Source organism: Filobasidium floriforme (assembly GCF_021052385.1).
Source record: "Filobasidium floriforme strain CBS 6241 chromosome Unknown HD553scaffold_20, whole genome shotgun sequence".
NCBI lineage: Eukaryota > Fungi > Basidiomycota > Tremellomycetes > Filobasidiales > Filobasidiaceae > Filobasidium > Filobasidium floriforme.
In genome coordinates this window covers 506456-521475 of record NW_025763641.1, presented here as the reverse complement: position 1 = coordinate 521475, position 15020 = coordinate 506456, and the positions used below count along the sequence as shown (strand labels likewise).

General features: G+C 54.3%; 5 protein-coding genes across 5 annotated transcripts; 2 read left to right on the top strand and 3 right to left on the bottom strand.

The window, feature by feature from the left end:
• Positions 1 to 82: 82 nt before the first annotated feature.
• HD553DRAFT_316666 (putative 26S proteasome regulatory subunit) lies at positions 83 to 2522 on the bottom strand. The gene is made up of 9 exons (XM_046180653.1): positions 2311 to 2522; positions 2081 to 2230; positions 1741 to 2000; positions 1524 to 1660; positions 1236 to 1426; positions 935 to 1156; positions 463 to 842; positions 361 to 394; positions 83 to 286 (listed from the first exon to the last, which is right to left on the bottom strand). The coding sequence occupies exons 1-9, from the start codon at positions 2438 to 2440 to the stop codon at positions 195 to 197; spliced, it is 1596 nt and encodes a 531-aa protein (XP_046034370.1). The 5' UTR covers positions 2441 to 2522; the 3' UTR covers positions 83 to 194.
• A 294-nt stretch (positions 2523 to 2816) lies between these two features.
• On the top strand, positions 2817 to 3779 carry HD553DRAFT_344677 (mitochondrial ATP synthase epsilon chain-domain-containing protein; the record flags this gene model as incomplete). The annotated part of the gene is made up of 3 exons (XM_046183012.1): positions 2817 to 2842; positions 2953 to 3088; positions 3726 to 3779. 3 exons carry the CDS (start codon positions 2817 to 2819, stop codon positions 3777 to 3779), a joined length of 216 nt encoding a protein of 71 aa, XP_046034369.1.
• A 598-nt stretch (positions 3780 to 4377) lies between these two features.
• HD553DRAFT_351944 (uncharacterized protein) lies at positions 4378 to 6454 on the bottom strand (the record flags this gene model as incomplete). The annotated part of the gene is made up of 4 exons (XM_046183653.1): positions 6167 to 6454; positions 5848 to 6097; positions 5629 to 5783; positions 4378 to 5548 (listed from the first exon to the last, which is right to left on the bottom strand). Exons 1-4 carry the CDS (start codon positions 6361 to 6363, stop codon positions 4378 to 4380), a joined length of 1773 nt encoding a protein of 590 aa, XP_046034368.1. The 5' UTR covers positions 6364 to 6454.
• A 3609-nt stretch (positions 6455 to 10063) lies between these two features.
• On the top strand, positions 10064 to 13381 carry HD553DRAFT_275942 (uncharacterized protein; the record flags this gene model as incomplete). The annotated part of the gene is made up of 8 exons (XM_046177932.1): positions 10064 to 10346; positions 10534 to 11494; positions 11555 to 11718; positions 11783 to 12111; positions 12183 to 12335; positions 12444 to 12662; positions 12729 to 12930; positions 12999 to 13381. The coding sequence occupies 8 exons, from the start codon at positions 10064 to 10066 to the stop codon at positions 13379 to 13381; spliced, it is 2694 nt and encodes an 897-aa protein (XP_046034367.1).
• Positions 13382 to 13734: 353 nt separating this feature from the next.
• HD553DRAFT_262320 (uncharacterized protein) lies at positions 13735 to 14836 on the bottom strand (the record flags this gene model as incomplete). The annotated part of the gene is made up of 4 exons (XM_046177424.1): positions 13735 to 14373; positions 14451 to 14533; positions 14609 to 14719; positions 14797 to 14836. Coding segments are annotated over 4 exons (873 nt in total), but the record flags the coding sequence as incomplete, so codon positions are not given.
• Between the last annotated feature and the right edge of the window lie 184 nt (positions 14837 to 15020).

Genomic DNA, 15020 nt, shown 5'->3' with positions numbered 1-15020 from the left:
ATTAATTGACCCGAATCGATCGGGTCAGAGCTCGGACCTCTCGTACACGCGGGGTCAGACCCGAATCTATCCATCAGCACCGCACACTCGAATCATGCATATTCTCGTTATCATCATCCGTCCAACCGTGAGAGTATATAGACGGCAACGTCGGCGTTACAAGGTAGGGACGATTAGATTAAACCTTCGGCGCATTACATGTCCATGTCGTCATCCTCGGCAGCTTCGGCAAGGGCCGCCTCGATGTCGAGCTTCCTCTCCCTTGCGAGCTCCGAGTCCTCGCCAACTGCAAATTGAGAAACGATACCACGTCAGTGAAGGATTCTTTCAGAAGATGAATTGAGACGTCATTGCACATACCCGGCTTGTTCGCGTTCAAGGGGTACCTCATCGCCTGCGAGTGATGAATCCGGAGCATAGTCAGTTGAGGCCTTGATAATGTATCCCGGTCTTTCGACTCACCTTGACGCTCTCGTTATGCAAGTTCATGCAAAATTCGATCCTCTGCTGGAAAGCCTTTTGCGGCTCGTCCGTCTCGTAAACATTGCCTCCCTCGCGACTCTTCATCCACCCTTGCGCGTGATCCACCTCGGCATCGATAACTCCGTCCCGGATGGCCTTGGCGACGATGTATTCGGTGTCCTCTTCCGAATCAAGGTGCAATTTGAGACAGACGTCTTTGAGCGAGATTCGAGAGTAGGCGAGGGAGATCATTCGGAGGGCGGTCTTGATGACGTTGTGTCGAAGACGGACGATCAGCGAGTGCGTCCCGTCTGAAGCGAATTTCGAGGCGTGCGTGGTGAGCACGGTCTGGAAAGCTTCGAGATCACCGATTCGAACGGCTACGAACGGGTTCGCGAAAGAAGCAGAAAGAGATCAGTTCCGAGACGTCTCAGCAAACACCAGCTGTGGGTCGATCTCCGCTCGCACTCACCTTGAACCAACTGGAAGTAAGGACTCAAAGCCTTCCGTAGGACCGGACGTCGGAAGACGGATCGCTCAGGAATATCACCCATCAAGAGCTCGACAACGACAAAGTACTTGTAGACGGTCTGCATGAATCCAGGTGCGACCGTCTCGGACGGAGCTCGTCGGATGGCGTGTTGTAAGTGAGTGTGCGCTTCGGTATAGTTCAGCTGAATGGCTCGGATTCGGCCTACAAGGAAGATGAATCGCGGAGCGAGTTAGTGATCCCCGTGATGTCGAACGGGTAGCAACACCCAACCTCGACTCACCCAAGTAAAACAAGTACCTCGCCAACTGAGGGTTCCCCGCACTCTCCGGGAAGGACGTCTTGCTCAAGAGCTTGTCCGCCTGGTCGTAAGCTCCACTGTTGAAGTAATTGCGCAAGAGTGCGTTAAGAAGGGTGGCCTGTACGTCTTCGTCGTTTCGGAGGGAAGCCGTCGAGTGAGCCGCCAAGAGGAGTCTACAAGGACAAGGTGCATAGAAGCGAGGAAAGTAAGCGAGGTGGTCGATAAGGTGGTCAACGGGCGGGATAACGCAAAAGCATGGCGTATACGTACGATCGAACCTCCTCGTCCCGTTTCAAGAGCTCTGCACACCTCGCCAAGTAGAACCAAACCTTGGCGGCAAGGTGATCCATGCTCCTCCTGTTCAATGACTGAATATATGTCGTCGTCTCCTTGGCCAGATCAAATGCCTGGAATATATTCAAGAGTGGATATGATATTAGCCATCCCGCGTGTCGATTGATCGCTAAGAAAGGATATTCGAACTGACCTTTTCAACCTCTTTCACGTCGATCAGCCCGAGGATGAGCAATAACCGCACATACACATCCGACTCGGGCAAGACCTCTCCTGTCGGCTTGGTCGCCGCTTTCGAATCGCCGGCCGTAGTCGTTGTGGTCGTCTTTGAGGTCTCATCGATTTCCATAGCCTGAGTACCTTTGGTGATGGAGGATGAAGAAGCGGCGAGCTTGGAAGATTCAGTAGGGAGAAGGGAGATGAGAGGGAGAAGCTGAGCGGGCGATTTCGAACCTATTCCGAGGCGCGAGCGAATGTGAACATTTCACGTCAGTACGTTTCGATATACCGATTCAATAGAGCCGACGACTGACTCTTCGGGTAGACATCGTTGACGACCTCTTGGAGGGCTTCTCGGTACACCTTTTTTCGAAGCCCGGTCAATGTCCTCAATACTCGTGCGGTGAACCTGGGCTCCAAGTTGTGTACGGCCCGGTTGATCAGGGTCAGGTTTTGCTTGATCTCTATCGTCGTAGCATAGATACACGTTAGATGCAAGGGGTTCGTCAAGAGGCTTGTGTAGCGAGACAGTAGCTGGACTGACCTTGAGGCACGGTTAACGGTGTGGGCTTGACATCCTTGGTAGACGTCTCTTGCTTATCCTTTTGAGCGTCTGTCCGGGTGTCGATGCCCTGCGTGACCTCTTCCTTGCTTGGCGGTGCTCCCGAGTCCATGTCTAAGAGTTCTCTGATGTGTCTTTCAGATGGAATGGTTATCTCGAAAGAGGATGGGGAGGCGTATATCTGTTGTAGGAGGAGAGTAGGTAGTAGTATTAAAGTGCGATCGATGGGTCTATCCAAGATGTCCAAGTGATGACGAAGTGTCTGCTAACTGCTAGCTGCTAGCTGCTAGCTGCTACGGTTGGACGCGTGAGAAAGCGAAAAAGGGGAAAAGGGACCCGCGACTACCCTACCGACTGACCACCGACTCACCAGGGCGGCCAGCAAAGTCCGTGACCTCACAAACATCTCGACATTCTCTATACCAGAGACTCCCTCTCCCCCCTCCTCTCACCTCGTTGATACTCACATAACAACAAGTCCATTCATCATGTCTACTTGGAGGTCCTTCTTCAGGTGAGACGCCGTCGGCGCGAGGACGCCGGGGTGCCAAGACCCAGCAACCATCGACCTGGGAAGCTAACCCTCAATTTACCGCGACATATTTCCGTTCCACGTCTTGGTAGCTACAACAAGTACACTCAGATCGCCTCGAGGGCCGTCCGAACCGGTCTCAAGGAGTCCGAGAGGGTCGGAGCCGAGAAGAGGGCCAACATCGGAGTCAAGTACCAGCAGTGGGAGAACGGCAAGGGTGGTGAACAGGTGAGCGGGGCTTTTCATTCATCGGGGACCGAGTTTAGCAGGAGATGGTCGAAAGGTCGGGGCGGGGATGGACACTGAAGATCCAACAAAGAAGAGGTTCGGCGCAACGGGAACTTGACATGAGGACCGCCAGATGATCCAGCCAGAATCGCAAACACGCAGCGCGACAATCCGTATTCCACCTAGCAACACCTCCCTCCAGCCAACTCCGCCTAATTTCGCAGCTATCTCATCTTGCTGTCATCAAATGAACGACCGTACTGTGTGTTGAGGACAAAGACAGCTTAGACCTGCAGGCGATGACGACCCAACCGTCTGCATTCGCTTGGGCGAACCAGGGGTTCAGATGAGAGACAGGGGATGTTGGCTATACCCCCGGAAAGACCGTTCCTATTTCGGTACTACGGCGGCTCAGGCGATACACATGAGAGCGGGGACACAAATACGGATGCTTCCACACGGATCGGTTCCCGTCGGATGCCACCCTTATCGCCCAAATTCCAGCACGGATCTCCCGCCCTGCCACGATCTTACCCCTCCGATTCGTTAAGACCCCCGACGATTCTGCGCCATGTGTCCAGGATATATAAGCTGACATTTACATCTTCCCCCCGGCGTTTCCTTCGACCTGATACAGAAATTCATCGTTCCCCCTACCGAACCTATCACCCCCGGCAAACCCCCTGTCTAAACACCTTCCCCCCCACAAGCACAAAAGGATGGAGAGAGCATAGAGCATGAATACGAAGGGGAATAAGAGCGGATCCACACGCCGTCAGCCAAGGATGTTGGCGATGGCGATGTCGATAGGGATAGGGAGAGGGAAAAGATGAAATGAAATAGAAAAGAAGCTCTTTATCAGTGCGGGTTTGGGTTCAAGATCGAGGCAGGTTTCGGGTCTTTGGCAGGTGACGGACAAGCGGAAATCCTCTTTCAACCAAACATGGGGGTGGCTCAGGTTGCTTATAGAAAGGCCTGGTTATCGTTTGCATCGCTGCTGCTTAGACCGAATGCTGTCAAATGACCGAGGCGATAAGTCTTTATTCCGCTTTGGCTAAATCTCGATGCTAGATTTGTCGCGCATTCGGCTGAAAGACACCGGCAGGAGTAATGACGAGGGCCATCGTACGTTCAACACCGTTAATAATGGATCGGCTGTCACCCCTTAAAAGCTTCATCTGCTATTGAACCGGTCCTACGAAACTCCGCTATCGTTCCCGAAAGACATGCTTGGCATAATGATACAGCTTCTACGTGACGACCCTCGACAACCGTGCAACCCGAAGTACCTAACCCGACCACCTCTCAAACCCAAAGTCCGGAATCCATTCAACCTTGCGCCTCGTCTCGAGGCTTTTTAGCATCTCCTCCTCGCGTTCTCTCGCCATCTGACCCCCTTCTTCTGACCCCGCTTGCCCAGCATCCGCGCTCAGCCTGATGGCTAATCTCGACCGGTAGGTCTCCAAGAACAAGGGACACGTATCTAGCGCTTCGTTGAGGATCTGCACCGCATATGTCCGCGTCGGAAGATGGTTCATCGATTGTCCGAACACGCTGCCAACTTCTCGGCAGAGCGCTTCGACGCCCAACAAGGCCCATCCGGCAACGAGTACCAGAAGGACGCTCCACCGGCCAAGAATCGGCATGACCTGCGCCGGAATGGCGAGTAGGTAGAGCATGACGAGGTGGTTAAGGTGGATACTCAGAGACAAGGGCGGTGGATCTTCGCTCAGCATCTCGGCCTCGCCCAAGAGTTTCGACAATGTCCGGAGCGATTTATGCAGTTTCTCGGATTGGGGAATCGTGTGCCCTAACTGGAATCTGGGTAGACGTTCGAGCGGTTCCAGCGAAGACGCCTTGACGAGCTCGACATCGATCTGATTGGCAAGGTGGAGTGAATTGACATATGACTCGATCATGCGCAAGATGTCGAGCGGGAGGTTGGCCGGGATCGAGCGGGAGAGGGAAGATCGCGTCGTCGGTATATTTTCCTCCGAAGGGGATCGCGCCAAAGGTGAAGACGCTGGCATTGGCTTGGGTTTGAATTTCGGACCGGGTTGATGATCGATCACGTAAGTATTGAAATCCGTAGTTAACGATGGCGAAGAGGGCGCTACGTTGAGTTGTTTTATTTGAGCGTCGTGTTCGAGCGTCCGTGCGATCCTGCCAGCCGACTTGGAAGCCGCCCGTCGGGTCTTGGTGACGAGGTCGTCCATCTCGATCCCGTCTTTTCCGTCCACCTGTGCCTTCTCGTCCCCTGATTCGGATGCATCGCTTGTGCTGCTGCCGCTACTGCTGACTTCGATATTGCTAACGTCGGCGAATTCGGCTTGTTGATGTCGTTCCCCAGCGAATCTGACCCGGTTTCTCGTCCGGGACTTGCTCGCCAAATAGCCTTCAGGGAGGATGTCACACAGGGGCGCTCGCTGAATCAATGGCCGTGTACCTGTCAAATGATGGCTGTAGCGAAGAAGAAAAGGCGATTCAACTTCGCTTTGCCCGTTACGTACCGGCATCAAAGGCGAGTTTCCGATACTTACTGCAACGCGAAACCAAAGGCGACGAAGAGACAAGTCAAGTCACCGGCCTTTGCGTCCAGCTCTGTCGCCCGTTCTCTACGTCGACGATGAACGTCTGTTTCTTCCTCCTCATCGCCCTTCATGTTATTAGTGTTGACCGGATGAGAAGCCGACAACTGATTTGTAGGTCTGATCAGCACTCGGTATCCAACTTCTATACTTACATCTCCAAATTCTGACCTGACGTAAGACATCTCTAACCTCTCCCTTGATCCCACCCCAGGCCGCCTTGCCCTTGCCCCATTTCGCCAATGCCGAGCTACTACGATAACTCATCAACAACCCCGTCGTCATGCTCAATGCAGCCGTCATTGTCGCTCCCGTCTGTCCGATCAGGTGAATGGGCAGAAGTGAAGTTCGAGTAGAGACGAGATGGATGAAGAGGGTCGCCAAAGTGAGCATGAGAAGCGATGTTTTAGGTAGCCGAGATCTGCGCGTCAAGGTTCGAGTTTCGTCAGCACCTAAATCATTTGCATTGACCATACCAGTTTGTACATACAAGACTCCGCGCCTCATCGTTTCCTCGAGCAGCACCTCTTGCTCGTGAAACAGTCCTTCCAACCATCTCTCCCGTGCTACTGCAGCCGTCGAGGCTCCCGTTGCGGATTTCGTCGAACCCGATCGATGATGATGACGCGCGAGGGTTGATTGTTGGTGTTTCTGAATCTTGCTGCGACGGGATGAGAACCAGGTCATCGTCGATCGAGCTAGCACGATGTACTCGAGGATCTACTATACAGTACAACAATATCGTTTATGGCGATTGCGTCCTGTCCGACTTGTGCTCCCTTGAACAACATGGTCACGAAGCACGATGAACAAGTCTTGAACGACGAACAAGCAAAGCAGACGACGGTGGACGACGGGGGGGAGCGATGCGCGATTTACTTCCGATCAGGGCTGAGCCTTATCGAGGATGAAAGTGATAACGGTTATTAGCTTCCGACCAAAGCCCGAGCACGTGATAATGATGCCGGTCGATCCTTTCTGTCTGATGTCTTGGGCAATTTGAAGTTCGGATAGATTTCCGACTGATTTTTATCTGTATCAACTTGCAGCACTGAACTCGATAGGGTATCAATGATCAATGTATGCATGCTTAGAAACGAGCAATCGCGTGACCCTACGCAAGAGCAGGATCGTCGGGTTTTGAACGAAGCGCGACAGCGAATTCCTACCACCTAAACAATATCTGCTTCCAGTCCGTTTCGAAACGGGTGTGACAGCCTCGCATGTACTCGAGAATTGCTTTCGGTCGGCTCTTGGTTGATGCCGCATCGATACCCTGAGTCGCGATCCTAGCTGATATCACACGTTCTGGCGTACTGAACAGTTTGCCACATTTCCGTAGCGATCTCGTAGAATGTCGGTCCAGTCCACATGGGAGAAATCCTCCTGCGTCGTAACTACATCCAGTCGATCGTGCAGTCGTGATCTGTAGGGAGCAATGCTCTCCGTCCCATCATTGCCACGTGGGCTGCTTCGTCTGCGCTTCCTCCCAGCGTATGAGATGCAACTCGCACGTCCAGCTACAGGACTCATTCAGCTCGACAGAGAACTCGTGGTACCTTTCGCTTATGAGGATACTTTGAGGATGCGCTCGAGCGAGTGTGGCAAGTGACAGCTCTAGATCTCTCGCACCAGAATCTCGACCTGACGGGCAATCCTCCTTGGGTAACCCAGGTGGACTCGACCGCATCAAGGGTGTGATGGTCGAGGCAGGGAGTGTATGCTCATATGGTTGTTCCTGATGTAATGCCAAATCTTTTGGCTGGCCGCTCACTGTCACGCGCAATGAAAGATCTCGCCCTCGTATATTCGCAACCATCGCAACTACTTCACTTTGAGTCCAAGTAGCAAAAAGGGTCTCGATGGTTTGCTGAAGGTGCGTTCTCCTGCAAGCCGCACGGACGCAGACCAACATGTACAACAGTACAACAGCACAATAGAGTCTTTCCCGCCATGGATCCCGTGTTGTCGGGCAGAGGTGAACGAGTGGGAAGACGATGACACACACGGAAAGAACCGGAGAGAGAGTGGGAGCGTGAGGGGAAGAGGAGGATGATCTGCGGTGAAACCTTGAGCGAGGGAAAGTGGTGAGAGTGTGCAGCTGGCTTGCAGCTTCCAGAGGGGATGGCTGGCTTGATCGGATGGTATTCTCAGTTTCGGCCGGGGGGCGCGGGATGGCGATGCGCGCGCGTGTGTCTCTCGCTTCCGTCGCGTGCGCGCGCGTGCGAGGGCGGCGGGGAGGAGGGGAAAGGGGGGGGGGGGGGGGGGTATCGCAGAGACGGGAGAGAGAGAGAGAGACAGAGACAGAGACAGAGACAGAGACAGCTGCGTGTGTGTGTGTGTGCGTGCGTTGATCGTGCTAGCGTGGGCGAGTGTCATTTGGCTCTCTGCCCACTGCATGTCGCATGTCGATCCTCACGTCCTCACTTCGTTCTCGACATCCCATCGACCCCCCTCGTCCGATCCCTGGCGAATCAACATTCAACGTTCCACACCGTCCTCGCTCTTCGTTCATCGAGAACACTACTCCCCGCTCCGCTCTCGGTTCCGACCACGGATTCGCTTACCATTCTTGAAATACCCGGATTACTCGCCCAGGAGAGCAACCGAGCCACACAGCATAAGTGCTAGAATTGCTAGCTACTAGTCGCAAGAAGCGTACCCGGTGCTTCGGCGTAGACTTGCAGGACTTACGCCAATCGTCACAAGCCTCAACATTCGGGTAGAAACGGGAGACTCGAAAGGCGATATCAAAGTTCAGAACGACTCGGATGAAGATCACACGCTAGACAAAGACTTCGAGTAGCGATCGGGTGGTCATCCTGCCTCTCTCTTGGTCCTTTCCTCCTCATTCCATACACTCGTGGAATAGCCATCAGGTCTATTCTCGTTCTCGAGATTGCGGTCGACCGAGTGGTAACAGAAATCGCAGTCAGAAGCACAGGAAGAGGAAAAAGGAACGTCAGGACGTGCACCGACCATGCCTTCTCAACATCGACCTCCTCCGCTCTTTCCTACCTCTTCCACCAATCCCCATCCGCTTGCCTCTTATACTCCGTCCCACATTCCCACTCCTTCGACCTCCCGCCCTTCTTCGCCCGTCTACGACTTTCTCGTCGTTCTTCCCTCTATCACGCGAGGCTTCAGACCACCGGTCAGCAACAATGGTAATAAGGACCACGGCAATGGAGGACCGTTGGGGAGATCGGTGAGGTCGAATTCCCACCAGATGGGGGGCACCGTAGGTCTACTTCGCTCGGGTGGTACGAATGGTGGAGGACATCGGGCCAGCGTACCAAACACCGCGCTCGGGGGAACTTCGTCCCGTTACAACGACAACGACAACGAGGACGAGCTAGAGTCAAGGTCCGTAACGAACCCGGACATGAACCCGAACTTGAACGTGGATCCAACGTTATACAGACCGAATGGAGGTCAGACGGTCGTACCTTCGCTCTTTCCCCGTGTCGCGGCGTCCAAGTCTGCTTCTGGCTTCGAAACCACCCTCGGAATGCCCTTCGGCATAGGACCTTCCGGGCACAAGTCGGGGTCGTCGGCTTTCGTTCCTGTACCCCTGTCACCCGGGTCTGTGGGGCCGAGAGGTCCTGCTCAGCGATCATTTCCCAGCGCTACAGGCGGTACGACTGCAGAGGCAACGAGGACATCGACGATATCGAGCTCTGAAAAGAATTCCGATACGAACCGTGGGTCGTCTTCAGGATCTGCAAGTAACGACAAGGGCAGAGTCGCACACGACCACAACGTCAACGACCCGACGCAGCAATCCCGGTGGAACATGATGCTCGTGCAGCATCCGCACGCTCGACGGGCCAGCATTGGGGATCTCGCACCGAGTGGATTGGGCGGCAGACGGACGGGTTGGTCTGCGTCGGAAGAGGACGAGGCCGAGCAGCATCAGGAACATGTCCAGGACGATGTGAGTAATGGGAACAAGCGGGATGAGCAAGGAGGGATTTCCGCATCGAGGTCGAGGCCGAGCGGGAGTGGGTTGAAGCGGGATGTCTCTCTGAGGGAAAGGTCGGCGATGACGTCTTCCCCCACCCGGTCAATCGAGACAACATCAGTAGCACCCGGATCGGAAAGCGATGTTGCGATACCGACAAGTCCTGCCGGCCTACGGTCGGTATCTTCCACTGAGACTGGTGGGATCAAGAGAAGCAGACGTCCGCAAACGAGCGGAGCTGCGTTGAGCGGCACCCAGACCCAGTCCGGCAGACTTGGTTCTCGCGCGAATGCGATGAATCTAAGCGGTCGAGGAGAGCAAAACGAATCCGGGTCGGGGGAAAGGAGAGGGTCCATCAGTCCTGGAACAGTTGGTAACGACATTGCCGATCCGATGAAAAAGACTGGACAGCTCGCTCCTGCCATGGACATTTCAGCAACGACAAGGTCGGGACCCTCGGCATCCAGTCTTTCAACTGGCGAGTATCAGGATCGTGCTCCTCGACCGTCGCCCGCTCGAGGACAGTCCAATGTGACTTCGGTTGGGTGGGGTCACTTATCGTCGTCTTCCGGCCTCGTCTCGCCGCCTGCAGAATCAGCTGGTCAGAGCGGATTCTTGGGCAAGAGGAGTCGAGGCACGGGTACGGGAAGGCCAGGGTGGGAGGGCGAGGAGGTGGTCGGGGTTTTAAGAGAGGATGGGATGCCAGGTGAGTTCTATGGGGGCAAAAATGCGATTCGAACTGTGCTTGATTCTTACTCATGCGACACGTATCTTCATAGTCACGACATTCAGATCAACGACGCAGATGTCGAGGCATCTCCGGAACCAGTCGGCAGTTGAAGAAGCCGCGGGCTCGCGTGAAGCAAAGACCAACGGAGCCTCTGCAAATCCAGCTGTGCCCTCATTTGCGAATCAGCTCTCACGGGTTCTGCTCGTGCCCCTGTCCGACTCTCCGACTTTGCCTTCGCTGTCCTTGCTCTTGGCCCAAGGGACTACACCGTCGGCCATCTGTTTCCAGCAAGACTTGCTCGACCGAGCCAGACGGACCGAGGCCGACTGGCTACCTAGTGCTTTACAGATGATTGGGACAGCGACTCGAAGAGGTAGCGAAGGCTCTGTACAGCAAGATTCGGACAGCAAGGAACGTCACATACACGTCATCGCCTATTCGGCCAACCCGGCGCTCGCCCCATCCGTCGTGGATGAGTGTTTAAGAGCCGGAGCCATCGGGGTTCTCCAGCCGCCCTATGACAACGAGGTTACACTGAAGAAGATTCGCAGGATGATCATGTGGGCCGAGAGGAGTCAGGAGGTCAGGCGGTCATTTGACGCTTCCCAGGAGGCGGGTTTGGCAGAGCAAGAGGAGGTGCAAAGGTCGGCCGAGGCGTTCGTCAGGCGGGAAGAGCAAGTTTTGGAGGACGCTGCCGCTGTTCCCTCGATTGTTCCAGAAGCAGAGTGTCACGATGACGAAGGGAAACTGGACGCAGATGAGCCGACCGAGGCTGAACTCACGACGGGCCCCGCCAAGACGCTCTACAGCCATCTAGCCGCCTACGACTTTTCCTCACGCCGTCGATCGGTCGACAACGGTGGATTGTCGCTGGCGCTCGAGCGAGCACATCAGGCGGCCAAACAGAATCGGTTCAAGTCGGCCGCCGACATTCACGCCCCACCTCCTGCAATGACTCCGCCTATCAAGCAGGATAGATCATCGTCTCTGGCTGGACTCGAAGGCTATCTCATCACGCAGCAGGAGGATCCGCAGGGAGACGCAACTATCATAGCGGAGCTTCTGGGCGAGATGTATCGACAGACTCGGATCAGCATCGAGATCCAGATGATTGATTATGCGGAGTAGGTGGCGGTCTTGCGATATGGCTCACCGTGATCTAGCTGATTTGTTCGTTTTCAAAGATTTTCGGCCCCGCTGGAACCTGCTCATCGTGCACGGCTCGTCGAAGCGCTTTCTACATGGAACTTCCGGCCTCACATCCTGGATGAAGCGGATCTCTTCCGATGTGCTTGTCTGCTGTTTGAAGCTGTCCTGCGCATCAAGGGGCTTGCCGAGTTGGGCATAAGTCAAGGTTAGCAATCCATCTTCTCTCGACGACTGGGTCAACGAGAGACTGATCAGTCTTTGAGCTGCAGATCAAATCAACCGCCTGTTATTTGCTATTCGAGCGATTTACCATGCGCCTAATCCTTATCATAACTACATCCACGCCGTCGACGTCTTACAAGCGTCATACACCTTTCTCGTCGCCGTCGGCGTGGCTCCGCCCCCTTCGATCTTGCTCGATACCACGAGTGGCCCTTGGTACAGAGCCGAGATTGTCGACAATGGCAACACGGAAGAGTACAACGCCAAGGTCGCGACTCAGAGTATCCTTCGCCCTCAAGACGTGCTAGCTGTCATGCTCGCTGCTATGGGTCACGATGTCGGACATCCGGGCCTCAGCAACGTCTTTATGGTAAGTGGAAGCGTCTGCAGACATCGTGTTCGCCGACAACCGCAACTCACCTCGCTACACACGATCGATAGAAAAACGCCAAAACCCCGTTGTCACAGGTCTATGAAGACAAGTCCGTCCTGGAAAACATGCATTGTATGTTGATCGTGCAGTTGCTACGGAAGCACGGGTTCGGTTTCTTGCTCGAGCGCTCCCAGTCGACTGGTCTCGGGACGGCTCTCCCTGTCTCCTCACACTTTGCTGGACCTTCGGAAGACATTTCACCAATGAGTTCTGGCTTCCCAGACGCACCGTCTACAGCCATAGGCACGTCTTTCGACAGAAACGAAAAGGATGGAGCAGTTGAAGATTGGAAGAGTTTCAAGAAGCTTCTCTACTCGACTGTACTCGCGACCGACATGAGCATTCACTTCAACTGGATTAAGCGCTTTATCGATTACGGCAAGCGGATGCGAGCCGATGGTGTCCAGTCGTTAGCCAAGCCGGAAGAAGAGGAGGCGAGAATCTTACTCTCGCAGGCCATCATTAAATGCGCAGATATCAGTAACCCAGTGAGTGTATCAATGCAAACGACATGGAAGTGAGAACCAGTAGCTGATGACCGCTACGGATTGCAGACCCGTCCGATCGAAGTGTCGGAACACTGGTCAACCGTATTGCTGGCGGAATGGGCCAACCAGGCTAGTCTGGAGCAAGAACTGTCTTTGCCCATCTCGGTCGTCGCCAGCGCCGATGCTGCTATACAAGCAAAGGGTCAAATCGGGTTTATCGATCTCTTCACCCTGCCTCTCTTCGATGCGGCTGCAGACGCCATGCCTGGTGAGTGGATCTTGCGTTTCTTACTGGCACCGCGTCACATGCTCAAGTCGCCTTCATTGCATGCTCAGGTTTGCGATACTATGCTGAGGCCTGCGGAGAAAACCGGGCTCTTTGGCAAGATCGCTTCGATGCGATCAATGCTCTGGCAGCCACCACTCCACCCCCGCCTATCAAAGCGCTCTCGATCAGATCGGAGAATACCGCCTCACTCGAAGCGAGATATCGAAACCTCTTCCCTCTCTCACTCCCTCGATCAATGTTTCAAGGAGCTTCTAGCGCTACCGGCTCGACAGCCAGCTCACCATCTACTCAATCGGTTCATAATCTCGCCATCGACGAGGCCGCTCTCGCAGATAGCCATACCATGAGGTCCGCCTATATCGAACATACCACTCGTCGATCGAGCAATACCCCATTTCGAACGCCTCGTCTGAAGCGTTTCCAACAATAGCACTTTGTAAAGGTCTTTTGGGCTAGAAAATTCACGTTTAGCATACTCTACACTGTATACGCATCAAGGTAGTCAATCAGCATTTAGGTCTAGAAATAGACACGACCTCAACATGACTTCGTCTTTTCTCGACATTCGTTGTACAGGTTATCACGATCCCATAAAAATCATGTATGCATGTATACAAAAGGTTTACAGACAGTGCGAGCTCAACAAAACGGACAAGCACAATGCGCTCATGCTTTTGCCTTTTTCACGACCTTCACCCCCAAAGAGCCTACTCCTTTTCGCTTGACACCCGAGGGCAGGATCGGCTTCGGTCCGGCCGGCTTGATGGATGGTGGAGCCATCGTGGCGATCCCCTTGGCTTTGAGTAGGTCCTGCACCGTAGGTTCGCCCGCGCTCGATCCCATCGGTCTCCTTTTGACGGTCACCGTAGGTTCGGCGACTGGCCCAGCCGACTTCCCCTCGTCGTCGTCATTATCTGCCTCATCATCGTCGTCCGACCCAGAGCCATAACCGCCCATCAATCCCATCCCTCCTGCTGCCTTTCCTTTGCCCTTGCTAGGTCCGGCCGCGGGCGCACCGGGCGCCTTGACCTTGTAGAAGAACTTGTTGACCTCTTCGTCCTCCTCCTCCAACTCTCGCTTCCGTCGCTCCTCGGCTGCCTTATCTCTCGATGCGTGTTGGGTTTTCAAGATCTCTTCCATGTCCCGATCAGATCTCTCCATCCGTGCGTTCCGCTGTCGTAGATCTGCCAAGGCGTCTTCCTCCTCCATCTGTCGTTTTGATGCGGCTTGGGACTCTTCCAAAGCCTTCATCGGGTCTTCCTCTTCCGAAACATTGTCCTCGTCGTCTTCCGCTGCGTTGGGCATTCGAGACAAGGCCTCGTTTGTCGGCTCGAAATTCCGACTGGCGCCGTGTTCGCAGATGTAATCAGCGTTCTGCGGATCCGTCTTGAATGTGATCTCGGCGCTACATCTCGTGCATTTCTAGCAAGAAGGATAGAAGACGGTGGCAAGTTAGCGGGTGACGAGTTGACAGGTCGTGAAAGAACATCGCCACTTACGATGTAGAACCGGAAGATCTTGATGCCATAATACGTCTCGCCCAGAGCCGTCTCCTTCTTTGCGTTGAATTTCTTTCCCTTGTCTGCAAAGTGACTCTTGTCAGCTACAGGCCGTACTCGAATGTCGCCTTACTCGATGGAGCGCCGAAAGGACTCACAGATGAACTCTCCACACGTCCTGCAACACATCGTAAACGGCGCCATCAGACGGACGACCTGTTGCGCATCCTTGTTGACCTTCTTCCTGGGGATCTTTGACGGGTCAAAGTCTGTTCGAGCGGGACAGCAAGGTAGAGGTCAGCAATCTGGTTAGATGCAAAGCCAGAGAGTTCCGGGGCAGGCTTACCTGGAGGGAAATACTTGTTGAGGACTTTACGCTCGGACATCTCGTCGAGTTTACGATCAGAGCGTGAATGGCTAGAGACAGAGGATTGATGGGTTTGGGTCGATCCAGGACCGGGGCACTTTGACTGACTGCCTTTCCTGAAAGATTCGACCTGTGACAAAGAGCAATGTCAATCAGGCTCGAGGTCCAAGTCGAGTTCACCGAGGGAAGACGAGAAAGGTAAG

What these genes read in the sequence shown, in the direction of transcription:
- HD553DRAFT_316666 (XM_046180653.1), bottom strand. Translation starts at nt 2,440, where the DNA reads ATGGACTCGGGAGCACCGCCAAGCAAGGAAGAGGTCACGCAGGGCATC. An exon ending in ACGTGAAAGAGGTTGAAAAG is followed by an intron (nt 1,661 to 1,740) that starts GTCAGTTCGAAT and finishes AATATATTCCAG; the next exon opens with GCATTTGATCTGGCCAAGGA. An exon ending in CGGGACGAGGAGGTTCGATC is followed by an intron (nt 1,427 to 1,523) that starts GTACGTATACGC and finishes TTGTCCTTGTAG; the next exon opens with ACTCCTCTTGGCGGCTCACT.